Source organism: Salvelinus namaycush, chromosome 4, assembly GCF_016432855.1.
Source record: "Salvelinus namaycush isolate Seneca chromosome 4, SaNama_1.0, whole genome shotgun sequence".
NCBI lineage: Eukaryota > Metazoa > Chordata > Actinopteri > Salmoniformes > Salmonidae > Salvelinus > Salvelinus namaycush.
In genome coordinates, this window is record NC_052310.1 from 25,560,452 (window position 1) to 25,585,001 (window position 24,550).

Here is a 24,550-nt window from a genome sequence, read left to right on the forward strand (position 1 = left end):
AGTTCAATAAATTAAAAAAATCCATATCAAAGGCATCAACAGGATGCTTGACTTCCGGTGTGCGGAGGGCAGACCTGGGTAAATTAAAAAATAAGATAATTTAGTTCCATTTTAAAGGGGCAATCTCCAGTTGCTACATCCATTTTAGGATTACAAAATTAATGATATGTACCCATTGATTCTTTACAAATATCACTTATTAATGCCTCATGAGATTAGTTAAACTGTTCTACCCCATCAGAACCCCAAAATGTTTTTGTACACCAATTTTCTTAAACAAATTAAATGTAAAAAAAACACTGTATAGCCTCAAAACATGGTTAAAAATATACGTTTCATATCATGGATGGTCAGTACTTGAATCCATTGCTCTGTTTATCAATTTGAGTGTTTACATTTCTTCAGCCCCATCCCTCAGCTTTTTACCGAAACAGTGGCAGGGAAAACACTTTGATATTGTTTCAACTGCGGATTGCCACTTTAACGTAAAGCTTTGAGCTTGCCTGGTACAATGGAATCAACAATGGAATAGTCGTAAAAGAGCAAACCACACACATCTGGCACTCCAGACAGGCTCAATTAAATGCCCAAAGTATTTGAAAGTAAACAAATACTCTTTTAACCCTGGAACCTGTTTCATTTGTGCCTTACACAATGTTTTCAAACATTTTGCCAAATGAACATGGCCCAGGTGTGTTGGGGAGGAGACTCACAGTGGTGCAGTCGTTGAGGTGCAGCAGACACAGGTGGACCTGACAGTGCAGGAAGACACTGGAGGAGTTCCTGGTGAAGGTGAACATCCGGAAGGAGAAGTGGGCCGATGTGGAGACGCCATTTTGGATAAGCTCCACCGTGCTGTCCTCAGGGTTAGGGCACCTGGAGTAAACAAGGAAGCAGGGGAGGAAATGGGAGGAGGAAGTGAAGGAGGAAGTAAATTATAAATGATGCTGTTATTTTCACTTTCTAAATGAAATGTCATTTTGGTGATTATGTGCGATTACATTAGGATGGTTTAACAGTCAAGCATTTATCAATATCTCAACTATTTTGTTCCATCAAGTGTATTTTCCTTGTTAAATAAATACAATTTTCGTTGACCAGGAAATGACAACCTGTCGAACTGCGCGGTTGTTTTGGACCTGGTACCGATTGCTAGCGTCATTTTAAGATGTCTGGCTTGAAAATCAGCAAGTGGATGAATTGAGAATCAGACATGAGATCTGATTACATCAGCGAAAAGGTTATGACTAAAGCTTTCTTCTCACATGTATATAATTCCTGTAAGGCGAAAATGAAAGCATGGGACGTTGCACAAGTCCTGCACTTTTAAAATGGCTGTGTTCCCATGGGAATTTGTGCATGTTTAGAGCGCCACCCATAGCTGCAGGAAGTAGTTTGCCAGGGGGTGGGGGGGTTGGGTTGCTGAGAATGTTTTGTTCAAGTCTGATTATTCAGGACCCTTACTTCCCGTAGCTATGGCGCCAGCATAAGGTAAAAGTTATGACCATTTTTGTTTTGATCCTTTTGGAATGGTAATTGGTAAAAAAATGTAAATATCAAACCTACACTTTCAAATCTATTATTCCCAACATGGGGACAATTTGTGGCTCTGAACATGCTAACATTTCCCTGGTAAACATAATGTCTCCATACTCTCTAGCAATAAGATTCCAGCGGACGGCGTAGCTTGGGTCGTTCACAGGCGTGGCCCAACAGGAGTCCAGCACAGTGGAGATCTGATGACTGTCCACTCCGTCCACCTGCACGGCCACATAGATCTGCTGGTCAATCTCCACGTTGATGTGAGAACCGGATAACGGGTAGCGGAAGCCGGCATCCTGGTACGGGATCATCCGTATTTGGTAGTGGCCCTTGCCGGAGGGAAGCTTCTTGGTCACAATGCTATGGAGCAGAGGAACAAAAGGTTATTCAAATAACTAGACAAAACTCAGGGGTTGAAGATTTTAAAAATCCCATGACTGAAACAGAAGTCGATCTCAAACCGATTGTCTGAGGGGCCTAGTTAACCTCCCCTGCCATGTAAAAAAGTAATGACCATCATACTTTTAGGGAAAGAGTACATGTATTGTACATAAACTGCAAGTTTGACCTATTCCAGTACCCTTGCTTAGGGGGTTCCAGGTTCCTCCTCTGGGAATTTTTTTATGTAGACGGTCTGAGAAGCTCAGTTCTGGTGACTTTTTAGAAGTAGTTTCTACTCTAAAATGAATGAAAATAAAATATAATATAATTTCCACCTCCAGAAATGAGCCCAATAACATTGGTAAAAACGATTATTTTTTGACATATTGGACAATGCATATAGCCTATGCATGGTCTGTCTATATTATCACATGTGCTATTAGCAATAAGCATTATTACCTGAACCCAACTGGTACTGCATAGTCGCTATAAATACATATGCTGAAGCATGGGGTTTGTCCATATGCATTTACCCCATTGGACACAACATCCTGATTGTTATTATTATTAATTATACACTCAAAGTTATATATTTTTTTAGTTTCTATTACGAAGTATGCCATTTCCCTTTTAAGATGACATTGCCTCTTTAAGAGCTCTGTTGCACAGTTGCGCCTTAAAACCACAATATTTAACTTTTCTGCGACCAGACCAAATTCACATAGAAATGTGAGTTAGATATCTGTCATTCTCATTGAAAGCAAGTCTAAGAAGTGGCAGATCGCTTTTATATGCGCTATTTCTATGCTTCTTGTTCTTAAGTTATGTTTTTGCATCTGTTACTTTCGGTTTTGTACAGCAGCTGCAAAGAGCGGAAAATATGATATTTTTGGTTATGGATAATATATTTCACAGCTGTTTAGATGGTACAATGATTCTCTACACAATGACTGCTTGTTTTTCCCGCCGAAAAAGGCCAAAAATAAAGGTTATTTGTAGAGCACATTTTATACAGGTAAAGCACAAGCCAAATTGTTGTACATAAAAAGTATACTTTTATAAAAGGATTATAAAAAGATACTTTTAATATAAAAGGATAATTTGGATAATAGGATAACATGAGCATAAAACAGAGTTTCACGCACTGACTACAGAATATTAACAATGATATACTGTACTAGCACAGCCTCTTGTGCCTTAAATACATCTTCCAGCTATGTTTTTTACATTTCCTGTTGAAAAGCAATAAATACAGTACACACACTGAAGGGTAAAAAAGTTGTGTTTTTTGACACAACTGCAAACTTTAAGGAATAGGGCGTTCAAGTAGTTGGTCTGATGGTCAGATGTGATGCCCTTGCTTGAGATACAACTTGTGCCATGTCATGTCTGACCTGAACCACCTATTGATATGTGTCCTTTGTTAGGTAAATAAGGTGTTACTTGAGGTGAAAAGGAGACTGGAGGAGACTCTTGAATGCTAAAATCAATTCAATTCCAGTCATAGGCTGTTTTGAGAGGGTGCTCTGACCTCTCTAGAGGGTTGAGGTCCATGGTCATGGACAAGGACTGGTAGAGGGGGTACTCGCAGCAGAAGCGCAGGTTGAGGTGCCTCGCACGGCTGATGACCCCCGTCACCCCTCCGTGGGGTTCCACCTCACCCTGGATGTAGTTCTGATAGATGAAGTGAGTCCCGTTGCTCTGCGGAGAAAAAAAACAACTAAATAAGAACATTTGTCTCGTTCCAAAGAGTCTCATTCCAAAACGCTCTATGTCCCTTTTCTGAAATGTTGGTAAATTAGCTTATGGAAGAAAAAAAAAGGTGTGTTTTTTCACTATCTAATCATGGCATGGGGTTGTTCAATGACAGACATGTATTTGTTTGATATCTATCAGAGACAAATAAGCATGTTTTTTTGGCAAAACGCTATATACAGTACAGTATCTGTCTCACTCTCAGAGAAATAAGTAGTACTGCTAGGTTTTACACAGTTAAATGTGACAAATAACAACATTTTTTATAAATAACTGTACAAATGACACATTTGTGACGTCAACATTAAAACAAATCTATGTAGTAATATGAGATCTGCATGCAAAACATTTACATTTGACATTTTAGTCATTTAGCAGATCTTATGATCTCATCCAGAGGGACTTACAGTTAGTGCATTGATCTTAACAAAAAAACATTTGAATACACATGTGAAATCAATGAATAAAAAAAAAAAATCGGAGAACATTAACATTTTAAACACACATGATGGTACCCACATGATGTGGTGGAAAAACACAAATGTGAAAAATTGGTGGATATAGAATATTATAAATAAAATCTTCACTTGATGAGCACCTACTGTATGTAAGGATTTCATAGCACATTCATAAACTACAGTATACTCAATTTATGCAGTAAGAAGTCAACACTTGACAATGAAAAGTTGACAAATATTTATAATATGAATCATTATTTGGACTATGATTTGTATTTCTTGAGCCTTTTTTGAGCATTGTGTTGTCTGTGAAGTGCACTGTGAGACTACATAATCCAAGTGATAATATCATGATTGAACTGTGAAAATACAGTACCGTAAGAGTTGTCCCACAGAGTTCGTTGTCGTTGTCGAAGTGGAACTCCAGGCGTCCATCCCGGACAGACCCGTTGCAGGTGGAGTCAGTGAGGTGCAGGACGTGGGGTGGGAAACCGGCTTCAAATAGCTGGCACCGGGACAGAGACATGATGCCTGAACTGCTGGAGCAAGACGTGACCGAATCTAAGGGCAGAGACGAGCAAAGACCACGGATGAATCTCTAAAGTCCGTCCTCAGTTTCTCGTATCCTCTATACTCATCCTTCCTTCTTTTCGAAACATCAGAGGGAAGTGAATTTGCACAGGAGACGTGGGTTTCGGACGACGTCGGTCACATTGGTGAAGTACTAGGGAAGTCTTACCGTAGCTGTCGTTGTTGGGCCGATGGTGGTTCTCGTCACAGAAACAGCCATAGACGCCGTCCTGATCCCCACACCACTCATCATCAGTACAGTCCAGATCATCGCAGGGGTCCGACTCCGCTAGAGAGAGAGAGAGGGAGGGAGAGAAGGAGAGAGAGTGATAGAGAAAGAGGGGAGAGAGGGACAATTGGCAACAGTAACGACTACAGGATTAACTATGAATAGTACGGACAGACATTTGGAAAAGAACACTAATGCCTACTAATTGCCAATTTCTCAATTTTTCAATTTAGACAAAATGCCCCCAAAGACACCCGGACACTCACCACACAGCAGACCCGCGCGCCATTCTGGGATATCGAGACCCAGGACGGAACAGGATGCTTCATAGGCCGCCACGGCAGAACACAGCATCCCATTGGCTGGAGTGTATAAGCAAAGGTCGTAGACACAGGAAGTGAAGTAGGGCTGGGGGTCAGAGTGCAGATGGCAGGCACTGAAGGGGCCGGTAGTGTTCGTGACGATGCTACACAGGTCAGTGTATTCCACACTGTAGGGACAGTCGTCTCCACCGCCTCTGTTATCAGAAGCCCCACATCTGGAAAAGGACACGTAGTTAGTTAGTTATTTACTTGGTGAGTGAGTGGCTACATTACGATTCTGTACCCTTCTCCGACTAGTGTGAAGAATATGGTTGAAACTCCCTCCAGCCATGCTTGCACCAATCCAATGCTTTTAAATACATGAGGGCGAGTGAACGAGAGCACACTTCTGGAGAAGGGTAGAGAGTCGGAAGGCAGCCAGTGACTGAGGTGAGTGACTGAGGTGAGTGAGTGAGTGAGTGAGTGAATGAATGAATGAGTGAATGAATGAATGAGTGCGTGCATGCATGAATAAGTATAGTACTTTATTATCTGTTGGGAAATAATGAAAACATTGGAGGAGAATAACAGTCACTGTACTGTACAATCATCTAATCCATTGTGTTTCCGTTATGGATGAAAGTATGTATTTTCATTCTGCTAATAACTTTGCTTCTGAATAATCTTCTTACGTTTTTTAATGAAATTTTCATACTATTGCATATTTTGAATAAACTGAATTTCAATAGAGGTTGTTTCCCCAGAAGCCTTAGTTGTTTCACAGCCTGACAACAACAGCAGCAGCTCACCCTGGCTGGCTAGTGTCTGCCTTCCAACCGTCCCCAAAGTCGTTGTCACTCCGCGCCGGCGTGCCATTGGGCAGGACTTTGTCATCTTCCGGGTCACCGTTGAGGTTGCCACACATCCCGCACACTGCACCGTGGTGGCTCTGGCCCAGCCTGACCATCAGGGTGCTACGGCCGTCGAACTGGACCGTCAGGTCACTGGAGTTGAGCATCACGAAGCCCCGCTCCCGCACCACTCCGGCAATGGAGCCAATGGAGGAGGGGATAGAGACCTCGCTCCCGTCCACCTGACCGAGAGAAAAGGGGGAATGTCGGAAAGAGATTTGAGGTTATTGGAAAAGACCTCAGGCCTAGACTTGACTAGTTTGATAGAGGATAGTTGACAACAAAGAGACCTCAAGAAGCTTTTGTCCTTGTAAGCAAGAAAATAAGTATTTGTAGGTAGTGTGAACAATGCAAAAGCATGAGGGCAAAAACTTGTGGTTGGGAAAGGCTTGGCGACTACCATCTTGAAGGGCTCTATAATAAAAGTCTCTGTAATAAAAGTCTCATATCATTGTTAAAAACGGACAGATTTGTACCCAACTAGTCTCATTTTCATCAACTATAGGAGTGTTATTTGGATTTTAGTGCATTTACCATCACGCTCTGTCCAATGGAGACATGGGTCTCCTCCCCTCCATGGGACAGCCACACATCCACCAGCGACACAAACGAGACAAGGTTGTTGCCACGGTGACGGTTGGTGGCCACCACACGGAACGTGAGGCCATTAATGGAGTGGTTGGAACAGGTCCTGGCGATGTCATAGGAGCAGGTGCCCTGGAAATGGGCCACGGCCCCGTCAAAAGTGATGTAATGGGGGTCGCCCCAGACCGTGCAAGTGGACAAGGCGTTGAAGCAGCCCAGGTGGCCATTTTTTATGGCGCACTCCTGGGTGGGGGTGCAGGATGCGGCAGAGCAGCGGAGGTCATTTGGGGCGTAGCACTCACAGTGTTGTGAGCAGCCTTGGGTCCAGAAAGACTCACTAACCTGAAGTACAAAAAACAGTGTGGATGTGATGCAAAATATAGGCTACAGTACACCATGTTCATATAACAACGTCTCTACAGGTACACCTAGCTATTACAATTTATAAAGGGATTAAATCAAAGAGTAAAAATGGTTTTAAATTAATGAAGTAGGCCTACTTACATAAAATAAACGGGACATAAAAATACTTATGATTTCTATCTAACCTTTCGAAAATGTAGCAAGGTACTGCTGCTTTTATGTTGATTCAGCAGTGATCTAACGGATCAATCCGGTCACTTTAGGGGTTATAATTTATTTCTGAATACATTTTCTACCACGACGAGAGCTATGTTGGTATATAATTTTAAAAAATCACTGCAGTGCAAATCCATCTATCCCCTGAGTTTAGCAGAGTTGATAGGAGAAAACACGACGATAAGAATTATAGAATCAGTTGAACCTGTTGCATCCCTGACTTTCTTTCCCTCTCCTTCTGTGTCAATGGGAAGTGGTTTGTATTTTCCAGCTCTGCTAATCCTGTCATAAAAATTATGTAATTATCACTACAGAGTAGTGAAATATGTTCCTTGTCAACTTTATTCATATTTATTGTACTAGCTACACTGGCAATTCCGTGTGTTTCGAATGTTATCTTTGTACTCGAGCTCAATGGAATGTTCAGTCTGATCACGAGCTGCTAACTCGTGTTGTTTTTAGCATTTGCTGCAGCATAGAGTGCTATGCAACTTAGCATGTTAGTATACTAGCTATGCCGTAAGCTATTTCCTTTGGTAAAACGAGCAGTCATTGTATTCTCACTGGTCAGACACTGACTGAGGGATATATGACTTTATATCCAACAGGCACGGATGCAATTGAGACACTGAACTGAAAGCCTGCTTATGCAGGCATGGTACTTTTTCTATTTGAAAATGACAAATGTTTTTTTATAAATGCATTTTCATATCATCTTGTGTACATATTACACTGAGTGTACAAAACATTAGGAACACCTGCTCTTTCCATGACATAGACTGACCGGGTGAATCCAGGTGAAGCTAGGATCCCTTATTGATGTCACTTGTTAAATCCACTTCAATCAGTGTATATGAAGGGAGACAGGTTAAAAAGGTATTTTTAAGCCTTGAAACAATTGAGACATGGATTGTGTGTGTGCTATTCAGAGGGTGAATGGGCAAGACAAAAGATTTAAGTGTCTTTGAACGCGGTATGGTGGTACTGTAGGTGCCAGGCGCACCGGTTTGAGTGTGTTAAGAACTGCAATGTTGCTCGGTTGTTCCACACTCAACAGTTTCCCATGTGTATAAAGAATGGTCCACCGCCCAAAGGACATCCAGCCACCTTGACACAACTGTGGGACACATTGGAGTCAACATGAGCCAGCATCCCTGTGGAACGTTTTCGACACCTTGTAGAGGGCCATGCCTTGACGAATTGAGGCTGTTCCGAGGCCAAAAGGGGGTGCAAATCAATATTAGTACGGTGTTTCTAATGTTTTGTACACTCAGTATATGTGGTGTATGTAACTTGTGGTGCCACGCATGCATTGAATGTGCACAATTATTTACTTGATCTTGACTTCTGCTCTAATGGGAGAATGTGCAGATGTAATTGAGACACAATGAACTGAAAGAATGTGGTTTTATATTTCTGTACCTCAATATGCAGGCAGGAAAAACTCAGATCCATCAAGAAAGTCTTTGCGGTGTCACCCTGGATCCTTACTCTACATACAACACAGAGCGACACCTATTCCACTGGCATAAACTACGAGATGAGTAACTCACATCGTAGTAGAAGCCATCGTACTGGCAGCCACAGCTCTCTGCGGGGACACAGTGCCTCCCGCTCCTGAGGTAACCGTTGTCACAGAAGCATCCCTCGGAGCAGCTCTGCTCGCAGCTGACATCGATGCTGCTGACACAGGTGTTTCCACAGTCTGTTCCACAGAGCTCATAGTGGCTATTTGCTGGGCACTCAATATCTGCACATGCAGAGAGAGAGAGAGAATGAGAAAATCACCTGGAGACTACGTAAAGTATTTAGTCATACAGTTGCAATCACTGAAAAGATTCCACACTGCGTGATGTTGACAAAACAATTGTTACAATGCGTGGTTAACTGCACCATCAGCAATTTCTTTTAAGTGTTGGAACTTATGTGATACATTAAAATAGGTGTGATATTTTATTGTCCCCAATGTACATTAGATAAATACCAGACATTCTACAAAATTGTTGATGTGAAAGCTTCACAACTTGAGACTTTGTTATTTAAACTCACGGGGCTGTCTTTTAGAATACAATCCAACTTGCAATTGTGCATGAAGTACATGCTTCAGAAAAAAACTAAATCATGAAACTGTATGAGGCTTTTCACTCTACATAAAATGCAGAATGACGTATATACAGTACTGCATGAGGTCTTGGGTCCTACCGCATTACCACAAAGGTTACACCACAGAATATGTTAGGTCCTATCTACCAATCTAAAGTGAAGACAATTTGTCACTCACTGCAGGTGGTGTTCTGTCTCCAGGGGTAGATCCTGACGTTGGTTGACTGACAGGCGCTCACATAAGTCTGGACAGCCCTGCAAAGAACATCCTGCTCTCTGTTCCCCGACAGACACACGTCAAACACGCAGTCGCGGAAGTAGGGCTCGGGGTCCACCTGGCCGTGGCAGAAGCTCAGGGGTCCCTCAACGTCCCTGATGACCTCACACCGGGCGCGTGCGGGACTCGGGTTGTGGCATTGTGGACAGGAGGCTCCACAGCCATCGCTGCAGGTGTAGTTGCCCTCCACCTTCCAAGAATTCCCAAACTGGGAGGGAGTGGACGCCAGCGTTCCGGAGGGGGTGAGGAAGTCGTCGTTGCGATTGCCATTAAAGTTTCCGCACAGGCCGCACGTCATTCCGCTGTTATAATGATAATAGTGATACAGTGAATCACAGATATAAGAAAGAACTGTTTAAAGCGGTTAAAAACAAACATTTAATTTGTTAGGTTTTATTACGTACTTTACCCTGACCTAAGAATTTTAAACATCAATCTGTTTATTAGACAAATTATGTGTGCACTGATTGCAGAGATCATAATGGTTTTACATTCGCCACCACTACCACCAATGTGTACCTAACACACACCTGTAGTTGGAGGGGACAGAGATAGACACCACACTCGAGCCGTCGTAACTGACACTCAGGCCGAAATCGGAGTTGACAAACGTGCGGAGTCCACTCGCGTAGATGGACACACGTCCACCATGCAAAAGGATAGGCAGGTTGCTGGTCACGCCATCAATCTGAAAAGACAATTAAAGTAATCTGTCTTTCGACATTGTTTACAATGTGGAAAAACAGCAATAGTATTTCTCAATGTTGTTCATCATCATCTCTGGTATTTGTCAAATAGATGATGAATGTAATCAACAGAGATGTGGTAGATAACGTTTGTATTCCCCATGGCCATGATAACACCTGAAGTGAATACCTTCTATTAACTTCATCATGCCTTTGTTCAAGTATTTCTGCTGTTCTGCTAGTCTGGGTAAAAATACATGATACTCTTTCAAAAAAAGAAGATAACACAACTTTGACATGTTTCAGTTCATAGTACTATCTTTTGAAAAAGCTGATACGTTTCGAAAAAAAAAAAAAAAAAGAGTACCACAAACTGAAAAATGTAATTTGACATAGTCTTTATCAAAGCTCAGATTTTTTACCTTACCTGTACCACTCCATGCCTCTCCCTGGAAATGTGCACCCAGTGGCCCCACACATTGACAAACACCTCGGCTGTGATGGAAACTGTCAACCCGTTCCATGGCTCATTCCTGGCCTCCACCAAAAAAGGCTGCAGCCCTCTCGTGGTGTTACCACACAGGGTTGCTAGGACGTAGCGGCAGGTGCCCTGGAAATCGAATGCCCCCCCATCAAATGTGAGGTAGTGGGGGTCTCCAGAGGCGGAGCAGGTGCCATGGGGGTTGGGGTGGCATCCGTATTCACCCTCCACCACACGGCAGGACTCCTGGGGGGTGCAGGCATATGGGGAGCAGCGGACTGCTCCAGTGGTGCCGTTACAGGTGCACAGGCTCTGGCACTCCTCACCTTCCCAGAAGCGCTCACCGCCTTGGAGGTAGCGTCCCTGGTGGTGGCATCCGCAGGCCACTGGCGGAACGCATTGATTGGCGCTGAGTAGGTAGCCATCGTTGCACTGGCATCCTTCCTGGCACGCAGCGACACAGAGAAAGGGGAAGGAGAGGCTAGGGCAGGAGGCGGGACAGGAAGTGCCACACAGCTCGTAGTGGCTGTTGGGGGGACAGGTTTGTTCTGAGGGGGGAAAAAACGTGGATTTCATTGAAGAACCCTTTCAGACACACTAACATAATACCATTTATAGGCTATAAAGCTGAACCATATCATGATTGCACACATGTATCATAGCTGAATCTCAAACCGAACACTTGGCCTTTATCGATTGGCCACTTGCCGTTGTGTACTATAGTGATCACTCAAGTCTGCAACTGTTTTGGCCAAAATTTGCATTGAGACGATGCACACTCGACGCCCCAACTGCCACTTATAAATATTCTAAAGTTCGAAAACCATTTGCGAGCACCGTCTTTCACAACCTGTCTTGGGGCATGACTCGCTTGCTATGAAACACGGGCACTGGAGACTTGAGGCAGACACAGATACTCCGATAGACAGTGAGAAACTTGTAAAAATGACATCTCTCTACTCCTGCACAAAATAAGTGCAAGTACTGTATAACGGTTACCAGTGATTTCATCAGCTGGTTTTAGCTTGTTGTAGCCTGCCTGCTGCTAGCTAGATTCACTGACAAACACAGGGATGGAATTTGAACTAGCGCTAGCTAAGGATGTTGGGCATTGCACTGATAAAGGGCAATGCCCTAGTTTGCTTATGGAATGAGCATTGTATTTAACGCAGGGGTAAAAGCTACAAACAAAAAAATTCTATGACAGAAACTTAAGTCGATCTCAGATTGATTATCTGAGGCCAACTCGCGCAATTGAAGGTGTAGAGAAAATACTGTGGTAGCAATAGAAAACTGCTTTCAAAAGCATTTTCCCGTGATTGCATTAAGAATTGTTGTGCATTGACTGCTTGTCAGAATACACGTTTCCCTCCCTATGGCTCTCGCAACTTGAATGCACCTCGAGAGGAATATTTATCTCACATAGAACACACAATAACAAGCTGACTAGGTAAATAGGTAAACTAACCTACTATGGGGTTGTCTAACAACATTACATGGCACTGGAAAGTTGCATCCTGAGTAATAAACTTTAGGCTTTGAATTACTTTGCCAAGAGCTACAGTACACTGCTGATTGAATTGAGCGCATTATAGACTATCGTTATGGATTATTCCCTTCTTCTGAACATAGGAGTGTAAGCAACAATCATGCATGTCAGTTCAGCGCAAATATTTCGTAGAACAGACATGCTTCTGTATTAGGCTGTCATCTCTGTGAAGGATGGTTTTGTTCTCTTTTTAACAAAAATATATGCCTTATAGAAATAGGACATGTTAATCAAAAAACATAGTGTGTTGCTAACCCAGCTATTATAGTGTTGCACAAACATAGCGGGAATGCAGTAAAGCTGTTGCTAATCTAGGGTGTCGACTGTGCTAACCACAAGGTTGAGACAAGATGGGAAAATGCTGAATAACAAGAAAACAGGAACTGAGGAATGTGTAGCCACCGACAACTCAGCTCAATCTTCACAACAAACACTTCCGGATATCTGGATCCTGTGTGCTGTGAGGCTGGGACCAGCCTGGGCACCACCGATAGGCTAGCAAGTTTAAACCACGCTAAGCCTCTACTGTGACAGGCCAACTCTAAAGTTGTTACTACCTCTGTCACAGTATAAAAGAAGATGTCTGTACTATTTCAGTCAGTTCTCTGCTTTACCCTGCGTGGTGATACAGTGAACCCGTATATACGAAAATTGCATTCACCATTTATCGCTTGTGTTAAATAAAAATACTAAAAGTATATTCATTCGGTGACTCTGAATCACATTTTATCCTGATACCAGATTCGATTGACGCAACCCTTTACATCTCCAAACCCAATCCCCCTGAGATTTTTTATTGCAATCTACACTGATCTCAAAAACGACCTCTCCAGAATCCATATGACAGAAATCCGTCACAGTGACAGAGAACTTTTACCCCTGATTTAGTGTTGCACTAGCTGGTTGGTTAGTTTCTCTTACGTTTCATATGAAGTGACTGGCTCAAGCTTAGCTAACACGTTAATAATAGACAAGCTTCAGAAACATGAAACTCCTTTGCTGGATTTAAAATTGCGCGACTGAGACCTCCTCCAAATCAAACTTCAAAATGAATTACAGATTTCTTGATTTATCTTGATTAATTCAGACTATTTTTAGGGTGACGTAGTAATAACTGTTGTTGCTAGTTAACATGCTAAGATTCATGGGAACAAGTTGCTTCCAAGGGCGCTGAGTCGCAATAGGATGCCCACTCGATAAATAGGCTTCCGAAGGGCGCAGTAAGATTGACCTGATTGAGTCATGAACGCTCATATCGAGTGATTGTGTGATCGAAGTGCTCGTTTTGAGATTCAGACTATATGTATTATGCCCGTCAATACTAGTATTCTATACTTAATTATACCACACTATACTTCTTATACTATACTGGCGTTGAAGGGCATAATAAGTATACATGAACCAGCTTGTGATACATGTGCATTTTAATGTAGGGGTTCAGCTGACGTGCAGCGTATGCAATAATGCTACTGGTGCTCACCACAATCAGTGACATCTCTCCAGTTTCCCACTGTGATGCCACTCTGTTGGCACATTAGGGCGTAACCACGAAGAGCCTCACACAGGACCCCTGGGGCCCCGCCTGCTTCAGTCAAATCCTCCACACACTCTTCCACCCGATCCCGTGGGCCCACCCTGCTCTGGCACAAAGAGAACGGCCCACCAGGCAAAGCCATTAGGCCACATGACTGGTCAGAATAGTAAACAGTGGTGTTCTGTCCAATAGGTGGCAGCACCCTATTTTCTGTTTCCACACAATGCGCCGAGAGGGACCCGTTCCGCCAACTGTCTCCAAAGAGTTGCGAGTTGTTGACCAGAACACCGTTCGGGGTTTGAAAGTCGTCGTGCCTGTGGCCGTTGTAGTTGCCACACAGACCACTGAGGGAGCTGTTGTAGGTGCCTGGTGTGGTGACCCGGACCAAGTAAGGCCAGTCAATTTGGACGGTGACATCAAAGGAGGTGTGGAGGACGATGCTGTTGACACTGCTGTGGAAGACCTGGATGTGGCCGGACTCGGTGCTAAAGGGCAATCGAATCAGCTGACCGTTCACCTATGGTGGGATTCAAGGGGATCAATTCGTTAGGAAATGTGGGATTTGAGATTTGACAAAAAACTGGAGAGTTAAAGGGATTTGTAATTTGGGTGAACTATCCCTTTAAAGGAATTGAGTACATGAAGGAGAGGTGTTAAAAGCTTCTAGATTAAATCTCTCTCCCAGTAAAGTATTTAAAATATAATTGTATATATAAACTCAGCAAAAAAAGAAACGTCCGCTCACTGTCAACTGCATTTATTTTCAGCAAACTTAACATATGTAAATATTTGTATGAACATAACAAGATTCAACAACTGAGACAAACTGAACAAGTTCCACAGCCATGTGACTAACATACATGGAATAATGTGTCCCTGAACAAAGGGGGGGGTCAACATCAAAAGTAACAGTCAGTATCTGGTGTGGCCTACAAGCCCTCAGTCCAGCCTCTCTCATCCTATTGCAGAAAGTATGAGCACTGATGAAGGGATTGTGCGTTCCTGGTGTAACTCGGGCAGTTGTTGTTGCCATCCTGTACCTATTCTGCAGGTGTGATGTTCAGATGTACCTATCCTGTGCAGGTGTTGTTACACGTGGTCTGCCACTGCAAGGACGATCAGCTGTCCGTCCTGGCTCCCTGTAGCGCTGTCTTAGGCGTCTCACAGTACGGACATTGTAATTTATTGCCCTGGCCACATCTGCTGTCCTTATGCCTCCTTGCAGCATGCCTAAGGCACGTTCATGCAGATGAGCAGGGACCCTCGGCATCTTTCTTTTGGTGTTTTTCAGAGTCAATAGAAAGACCTCTTTAGTGTTCTAAGTTTTCATAACTGTGACCATAATTGCCTACCGTCTGTAAGCTGTTAGTGTTAACAACCGTTCCACAGGTGCATGTTCATTAATTGTTTAAGGTTCATTGAACAAGCATGGGAATTTTTTTAAACACTTTACAATGAAGATCTGTGAAATTATTTGGATTTTTACAAATTATCTTTGAAAGACAGGGTCCTGAAAAAGGGATGTTTCTTTTTTTGCTGAGTTTATATATTTTTTAATTAAATCATACATCCGGGAGACAAAAGCAAAATCTGATATATCTGATACATTTGAGCAATGTCATGACTCATGACACATTCAATACACATTGTGGTTGGCAAGTTATCTGTAGTTACATTGTATTACTGAGGAATGGCACTGACCTGCACTCTGCTCCCACCTCCCATCTCAATTGACACCTGTGTCCCCACCGCTTCAAATTTCAGCACCTGGGTGAAACCCTGCTGGCCTCTGGGTACTTTCTCTGCCGACACCACAAAGTGAGTGTGGGGGGACCACCCCATGACCCTGGCCAGGATCAGCCCACAAGCCCCGGGGTACTGGAAGGTCACTCCGTCAAAAGTGCGGTAGGACCTGGGTCCTTCCACCCAGCAGGTGGCGTAGCTGGTTGGTCTGCAGCCCCTCTCCCCATCCTCCACGCTGCAGGCCTCAAGTTCTCCACACCCATGGGAATAACAGGCCATGGAGCCACGGCTGCAGATGCAACGCCTGCCGCAGTCCTGGTCCAGTACGACGGTCGCTCCGGAGCTGTAATAGCGGTTTTCGAAGGTGCAGCCACACTCGGCGAGGGGTACGCACACCCCAGCGCTCAGGACGTAACCAAGGTTACAGATACAGCTCTCCTGGGAGGGGAGGGGGCAGCCATGGGAGGCATTGAGGTTGCTGCAGGTGGCAGGACAGCTTGTGCCCTGGGACTCAAAATGACTGTTGGCTGGGCAGGAGATTTCTGATGGAATACAATGGAAAGAGAAATGGTGAAAACATATTTCAGTTGAATTTTTATGATGCAATTCGTTGGAACAGAGACCATAGTTACAAGATTGATTGGCACATACAGTACATACCACAGAAGCCTTGCCTCCTCCATAATCCCGGCTGTATGCCATGCTGTTGGCACTGGGTGGCATACACGTTGAGGGACTGGCACAGAATTGGCTGGTACCCTCCCCCCACGCACAGATCATAGACGCAGCTCTCCTCATAGGTCTGGGGGGGCAGCTGGTCGTGGCATGGTGCAAATGGTCCAGACGGGTCCTGGAGGATACCGCAGTGAGCTGTGTTGCCATAAAGGCTCCTCTGGGAGGTGGTGCAGACGGCACAGTCCAACCCAGCACACTGGACCCTCTCACAGGCCGGGTCGTCGTCCCCAGAAGCCTGCCAGCTGTTGGCAAAGTCAACGTCGGAGGTCAGGATCTGTCCCGTGCGAGAGCGGAAGTCATCCTCGCGGTGGTTGTTGAAGGTTCCGCACAGACCGCAGGTGGCGTTGAAGAAGTTGAAAGGTACACTGATTCTCACATAGTGGTTGGCGTCATACATCACCAGCAGGCCAAAATCGGTGCTGACTGCCAGGGAGAAACCAGACTGGTAGACCTGGATGGTGCCATTACGGAGGGAGAACGGGGTGGAGGCAAAGCTTCCATTGACCTGGATGCGCAGAATGAGTAGAAATCATAACATTGAGGGGTATGAGAGAGAAGGACATAATTAGAACACTACACTATATATACAATAGTATGAGGACACTCCTTCAAATTAGTGGATTCGGCTATTTCAGCCAAACCTGTTGCTGACAGGTGTATAAAATTGAGCACAAAGCCATTGCAATCTCCATAGACAAACATTGGCAGTAGAATGGCCTTACTGAAGAGCTCAGTGACTTTCAACGTGGTACCGTCATAGGATGCCACCTTTCCAACAAGTCAGTTTGTCAAATTTCTGCCCTGCCAGAGCTGCCCTGGTCAACTGTAAGTGTTGTTATTTTGAAGTGGAAATGTCTAGGAGCAACAACTGCTCAGCTGCGAAGTGGTAGGCTACAGAAGCTCACACAACAGGACCACCGAGTGCTGAAGCACGTAGCGAGTAAAAATTGTCTGTCCTCGTTGCAATACTTACTCCAAACTGCCTCTGGAAGCAATGTTAGCACAACAACTGTTCGTCAGGAGCGTCATGAAATGGGTTTCCATGGCCGAGCAGCCTCACACACAAGCCTAAGATATGGAGGGGTGTGAAGCTCGCCGCCATTGGACTCTGGAGCAGCAGAAACACGTTCTCTGTAGTGATGAATTACGCTTCACCATCTGGCAGTCTAACGGACAAATCTGGGTTTGGTGGATGCCAGGAGAACGCTACTTGCCCGAATGCATAGTGCCAACTGTAAAGTTTGGTGGAGGAGGAATAATGGTCTGGGGCTGTTTTTCATGGTTCGGGCTAGGCCCCTTAGTTTCAGTGAATATAAATCTTAACACTACAGCATACAATGACATTCTAGACAATTCTGTGCTTCCAACTTTGTGGCAACAGTTTGGGGAAGGCCCTTTTCTGTTTCAGCATAACAATGCCCCCATGCACAAAGCGAGTTCCATACAGAAATGGTTTGTCGAGATTGGTTTGGAAGAACTTGACTGGCCTGCACAGAGCCCTGACCTCAACCCCATCAAACACCTTTGGGATGTATTGGAACGCTGACTGTGAGCCAGGCCTAATCGCCCAGCATCAGTGCCCGACCTCAATAATGTTCTTCTGGTTGAATGGAAGCAAGTCCTTGCAGCAATGTTCCAATATCTAGTGAAAATTCTTCCAAGAAGAGGTGAGGCTGTTATAGCAGCAAAGGGGGGACCAACTCCATATTAATGCCCATGATTTTGGAATGAGATGTTCAATGAGCAGGTGTCCACATACTTTTGATCATGTAGTGTATATCATAAAAGTAAAAATAATACTTCCTACAGCATTATGAAGAGACAATTCAGTGAAGTGCAAGTTAACATTTTTGTGAACTATGTGCAATGCAATGTGAAATCAACAGTAATAAACATCAATCTTGCTTGAGCGACAAAGAAACTCTTACATGTGTACCAGCACTGACCTTTGCTTCGGCTTGGTGACCTTTGACCAGCTCTATCTCCACGTCGTAAACAGATACCCTCACCAGACGGGTCCAGGACACCTGGGTGCTACCGCGGTTCTCGTTCTTTCCCTCTACACGGTAGTAGGGCAGTCCATGACCACACTCCTCTGACAGGACATAAGTGCAGGTGCCCTGGAAGTGGAACATTCTTCCGTCAAAGGTGTAGTAGTGGGGGTCGCCGGAAACGGTGCAGGTGCTGCGTTCAATCGTTTGGCAGGAGAACTGGAAGGCGTCGGGTTGACAGATTTGGGAAAAGGAGCAGGGTTGGCTCTGGCACTGAATGCCTGTACTGGTGCAGGTGCACCTCTGTCTGCAGCTGTTGTCACTCCAGAAGGAGTCACCCAACTGGACAGGAGAACCTGAAAGAGAGTGATAGAAGATGTTTCATGCAGCCAATGTTATGGGGTAAGAACAGAAGCCTGGACAAGATGTAATTAATTTAAATTTAAACCTAGGCAGAGTCTCTCAGTAACATGATGCGCAACCATCACTTAAAAAAAAAAATTTGAAAATAGTTTGTCTATTTTGGAAAAGAACAGTAAATCTTAACACAAATCAAAATAATGGGGCTCCTATGTTTTGTATTTATAGTGTTGTTCTCACCATTGAAAGTACAGCCTCTTGATCCATGGTCTGTGTGAAAGGCCCAGCGACCTGCAACATTGACGTTACTGGTGGAGCTGAACACTGTAAAATTGCTTTGAAATGATCCAGGGATCGAGAAGTGGTAGGTGGAGCCGATTGTGTCATAGCCAGCCTAGTAAAAAAAATAGACACAAATGTATTTGTTTACATCACCAGACAATATATATTTTTGTTGTTGTTGCAGAAATGCCTTCTTGAACGTGAACTTTCATGTGCCTTAATTACAAACTTGTATGGGATCAGAAAATATTGAGTTTTGCCAAGGAGAAAGAACTGAGCTATAGGAAGAAAGACAGGATCCTTTATGGCTAGCCATGATTGGCTGAGACAATGGAGAGGTTGACCATGCTGACGGTTGGCCATGCCGACGTGAATTCTTAAAGAGATGGGTGGATCTATGGCTTAAGAGGGTGTGAACGATGCTGAATGAAGTTCTCTCCAGCACTCAAAATCTTTCAAGTGTATTTTCTCCTACTTGTCTCCTAAGTGGGATAACAAGTTTACCAACTTTTTAAAGTAGAATAACTTTCCCATGTTTCCTCCAATCACAATGAATTATATACAAGATCTGAATCTAAACTTTTGTAAATAAGCCCCCTTTGTGATAGACAGTCACAATTATGCATTCATTCTTCTGACCTGAATGCTGCGTTGTGATGGTGCAATCTGCCCATAGTTCATCAGGACAAAAGAGGATGAGACACCAGCAATCAGAACCACTTGGAATGTGGTTTCCTTATATTAAGGAAATGAGAGAAAGATTTTAATACATAGCCTACTGTATAATGTAAACATTTTGCAATTATGTCATTTCTATTTCATATCATTGCTTTACAGGTGTTGTATCGATTGCCTTTACAATACGCATAACTTTTGATAGATATGGAACCACAAGAAAAGTCTTACTGTTCTTGAATTGGGGAAGTAGGCCACCCTATCCCACGTAGCAATGAAGACCAAATTAGCAGAGAAGACCAGGTTTGGGAAGTACTGATTGATATCTTGTGTGGCCTGTTGAAGAACACTACCGCTGATGTACTGCTGGTAAAAGATGCTACCATTGAATCGGTTGTCCAAATCGGTCCAAAATGGAGCTATGAGATCTATTGTGGAATGTGCAGGAAAACTGTATGGTGTGAAGCTGGACCATGCTTGGTTGAACGTCAGGTGTCCATTGTGGTTAACCTTAAATCAAATGAGTTCATTGAAAAATGGCAAATGATTACACAATTATTTTGTTTATTTGTACTGTATATCAGAACAGGTTTTGAATTGCTTAAAGGAGTAGTTCAGGCTTTTACAACTTGATGTTAGATGGTTCCTCACCCTGAAAGTAGTCTATGGATCAGGAGAAACTGTGTTTTGTATATAAACACAAAACTGTGTTTTGTATATAATTTCCAAACTCTGAGGTTGGAATAATACTGTGAAATTGTGAAAATTCGGTTAATGTCCTTAGTGTGAGAGCTGTTTCAAAAGACCGCTTGAAATTTCAACGTGTTTTGATGGGATGGAGTTTTGGTCTGCCTGGTGACATCACCAGGTGGTAAATTAGTTAATAGACCAATACGAAGGAGAGTTCAAAACCTCTCTGCCTATAAGAGCTAGTTTTCCCCTCCCCACTCAGACCACTTCCAGACAATCCTATCAAAATGATTTCTCTTGGCTAAAAAGCTATTAATTGAAAACACGCACAGTAAGGTACTCAATTGTTACCCAAAGGCCAAATCACCTTTGAGTAACATTAAACAAAATATTCATATTTGAGTTGATTTCACATGCCCCTATCACCAAAAATGGTCAACTTGTTATGGCTATAGTGAGCTGAAGTTAGTAGCAGCAACAAAAAAAACATGGATTACAGTTTCTCCTGGCACATAGACTACTTTCAAGGTGAGGAACCATCTAACATCAAGTTGTATCATCTTGAACAACTCCAGGAGGCATCCCAGCATACTTTTTTGGGGCATGCAACATCTTAACAGCATATTCTGATTGTAAAGTGGTTTACTGGTTGAACAGACATCATAGAACCAGATTACATCCAGGTAAACAATGGCATCTTGATTTTCGACAACCAATATTCAACCTGACCAGCAAAATAAGTCATAATGCATTGCATACAGTTTTGCCTACTAAGATATTCAAAATACACAACAGGTTTCATGCAACAGAGATAAATAAATATAAATTTCTACCCACATATATCTGGTGGTACGTGTTTCCAAAATAGACAAATGGCCGGCTCAGGGGTATAAGAGGGGAACTTCCATCATCTGATCTGGAACTCATGGTGTCTCCAGCCCCAAATGGATAGAGTGGTCCTGAGATGAACAAAATGCCCCTCTATCATAAAAAAGTCATTATCCAGCCATATTTGACCACACTGGCAATTATTTCAAGTGAGTTATTCGATCACCAACCAGTGATCGGGTCAGCAAAGTATAACCTGTCCTCAGAAGTCTGGTTCTTTCACTTTTTAAATGCATGTGCCAATCAACAGAAATGGCTTCACTGGTTGGCAACAATCAATGCACACAACAAAGAGGACATATATTTAGCCTGGTAGCATCATCCTCATATTTCTAGCTAATCACATACTGTACAGCAAATTACCTGAAGGCCCACCTATTACCAGTAAGTCAAATGTTGCAGAATTCCTTTTCCTGGTGGGCAATGAAGGTTGATAAGTGAACAATAGCATTGCAGGTGATTTAGCAAATGACCTCTTCATTGTCAGGGGACATTTAAAACCTAAGGATCCGCCCCTTTTCCCCCCATTTTCGACTAAAATGACATACCCAAATCTAACTGCCTGTAGCACAGGCCCTGAAGCAAGGATATGCATATTAGTGGTACTATTTTAAAGGAAACACTTTGAAGTGTGTGGAAATGTAGGAGAATAATAACACAATAGATCTGGTAAAAGATAATACAAAGAAAAAACCAACCGTTCTTTTGTATTTTTTTGTACCATCTTTGAAATGCAAGCGAGAGGCAATAATGTATTATTCCAGCCTAGGTTCAATTTAGATTTTGGCCACTAGATGGCAGCAGTGTATGTGCAACGTTTTAGACTGATCCAATGAACCATTGCATTTCTGTTCCAAATTTTGTGTCAATACTGTCCAAATATGCCTAATTTGTTTATTAATAACTTTTCATGTTCAAAATTGTGCACTCTTCTCAAACAATAGCATGGTCTTCTTTCACTGTAATAGCTACTGTAAATTGGACAGTGCAGTTAACTTAAATTCTTGTTAATCTTTCTGACAATATCAGATATTTCTATGTCTTGGGAAATGTTCTTGTTACTTATAACTTCATGCTAATCGCATTAGCCTACTTTAGCTCAACCGTCCCGTGCACAGGACACCGATCCCTAAGAAGTTTAATTAACATAAACATATTTAGCATCTACTGGCTTCCACACGGTCTACAAGCCACTGATGCATACCTTTGGAACATCTCAATTTTAAAAAGTTGAATAAATCCATGTAATATAGCCTAAACCTTTAGACAGGTCTAAAGAAACATGAAGAAATTGTAGACTATTTCAGAAGAACAGAATAGCATACTCCGCGTTGTCCTTATGTTAGGTCCTGATCTGGCTATGCCAAATGGCTGTGGGCTAGACTAGTTCATTTAGCAGACAAGATTTGCTTAGAATTCCATGGCATTATTTTAGATAATTTTATAATATGAATAATACAATTTAACAAAGCTGAATCAAATTTGAGGGAGTGCTCACATGCAGCTATTCTGTGCTGAGCGGTTAACAAAGAAGTAGGTACTCCTATATGCTTAATTTAGAGTTATTCATGTAACTTTAGTTGTTCTACAAATGTTGGGCTATATGTTTAGATTTTTTACCACCTTTTTCTCCCCAATTTCGTGATATCCAATTACAATCTGCAACTCCCCAACGGGCTCGGGAGAGGCGAAGGTCGAATCATGCGTCCTCCGAAACATGACCCGCCAAACCATGCTTCTTAACACCCACTCGCTTCACCCGAAGTCAGCATGCAGGCGCCTGGCCCGCCACAAGGAGTTGCTAGAGCACAATGAGCCAAGTAAAGCCCCCCTAGCCAAACCCTCCCCTATCCTGGATGACCCTGGGCCAATTGTGAGCCACCTTATGGGACTCACACAGCTTGGGATCGAACCCCAGGCTGCAATGATGCTGCAGCAGTGCCTTAGACCGCTGCACCACTCGGGAAGCCAATGTTTAGATTTTTTAAATACATTATAAGGCTGCATGATGCAACTCTAATGATGATTTGAAAATAGTCAGTTGAAAGGAATGAGCTCTGCTTTATTTTTTTTTGCGTAAACTGTACAAACTGCAGTAGTCTCTCATTCACAATTTGACAAGCACTTGCTAATGCCTCCAATTTCCTGGCGGCATCCCCTTTGTGTGGCCGTAATGCACCATAAAACAATCCATGCCTTTTTCGGCCAGTGGCCATTGTGCCCTTGGCCCGGAGTGCTGCGTTGTGCCCTTCTCCCTGAGTGCTATGTGATCCGAAGCACCTCTCACTCACATGGCTCTCCATCACGTGATCGGGTCTTTCTTACAGGCTACAAGTGAAGACAGACTGAGAAATTACAGGATCATGTTATAAATACTGTTATTGCATCAAATGGTTTGTTTAATGCAACAGAATAGGGGGTTCTTAGAACACTCATCTGTGTGTTTTCTACTGAGAATGGGCCTCTGGGGGCTTAATGCTGACAGTAGATTTACGATGCCTTAGGCCACATTCCATTCATGTAAGGGAGATTGCTCCGGTTTGACTGGAAGGTACCAGGGAGAGATGGCTCGGAGCCAGACCCTGGTTTCTACACAATGAGAACGGTCTTTACAGCAGATACGGTCTGATGTGAATTATTAGTATCTTTCATACAAATATTAACCTTGTGACCCATTCCATACATCTATTGTTTGTCATGAACATTCAGGAGGATGTAGTTTGCTATAAAAAGGTATTGTATTCTTTGTCTCAGGGCTCTCAACGAATCATCTGAGGGTAATTTGTCGACCAGCCCACATTATCGCAGAGCACTCAATCGATTCACTTTGTATGTGTGTGCTGTATTGACCTGCTCCCTTATTAATAAGTGAATAAAGATTTAGTTTAAGTATAACTCTGACTTGTGTGATAAGTTTGTCTCTCCTTATTTGATAGTAAAGAAATTAACCACCCCAAGACATATCGGGGACGCAACTGCACACGTCCTTATCCAATTCCGAAGTGCATATTGAAGATATTGGAAGAACTGTCCACATTTACTTTTTGTCAGCCAACAAGATGTGTAGGCCTAACGAACAACAAAAGCACTAGCCTATGTCAATCTACTATCCCCCATAGTACAAAAGTTAACCTATTCTATTCTGTGCGAGGAAACAAATATTCCAAACATAGTCTGGGACAGTTCTGGGATGCGATAGAGCCCAAACTAATACAAACACTTTTTCTCCGCAATGTGGCTGATG

General features: G+C 43.2%; 1 protein-coding gene across 1 annotated transcript in view; it reads right to left on the minus strand.

Annotated features, from left to right (window-relative positions):
• Positions 1-647: 647 nt before the first annotated feature.
• Positions 648-24,550, minus strand: part of LOC120045805 (alpha-tectorin-like) — a 42,256-nt gene continuing 18,353 nt past the window's right edge. Inside the window, exons 2-21 of the mRNA XM_038990739.1 lie at positions 21,256-21,399; positions 19,960-20,238; positions 19,693-19,788; positions 19,012-19,165; positions 18,367-18,767; positions 16,346-16,925; positions 15,644-16,227; positions 13,889-14,459; positions 10,806-11,407; positions 10,223-10,380; positions 9,594-9,994; positions 8,866-9,062; positions 6,683-7,075; positions 6,047-6,330; positions 5,202-5,473; positions 4,876-4,995; positions 4,513-4,697; positions 3,455-3,624; positions 1,654-1,902; positions 648-876 (exon numbers count right to left, since the gene is read on the minus strand). Of these exons, the coding sequence (XP_038846667.1) occupies positions 648-876; positions 1,654-1,902; positions 3,455-3,624; positions 4,513-4,697; positions 4,876-4,995; positions 5,202-5,473; positions 6,047-6,330; positions 6,683-7,075; positions 8,866-9,062; positions 9,594-9,994; positions 10,223-10,380; positions 10,806-11,407; positions 13,889-14,459; positions 15,644-16,227; positions 16,346-16,925; positions 18,367-18,767; positions 19,012-19,165; positions 19,693-19,788; positions 19,960-20,238; positions 21,256-21,399 (6,069 nt within the window). The remainder of the gene's footprint in view (positions 877-1,653; positions 1,903-3,454; positions 3,625-4,512; positions 4,698-4,875; positions 4,996-5,201; positions 5,474-6,046; positions 6,331-6,682; positions 7,076-8,865; positions 9,063-9,593; positions 9,995-10,222; positions 10,381-10,805; positions 11,408-13,888; positions 14,460-15,643; positions 16,228-16,345; positions 16,926-18,366; positions 18,768-19,011; positions 19,166-19,692; positions 19,789-19,959; positions 20,239-21,255; positions 21,400-24,550) is intronic.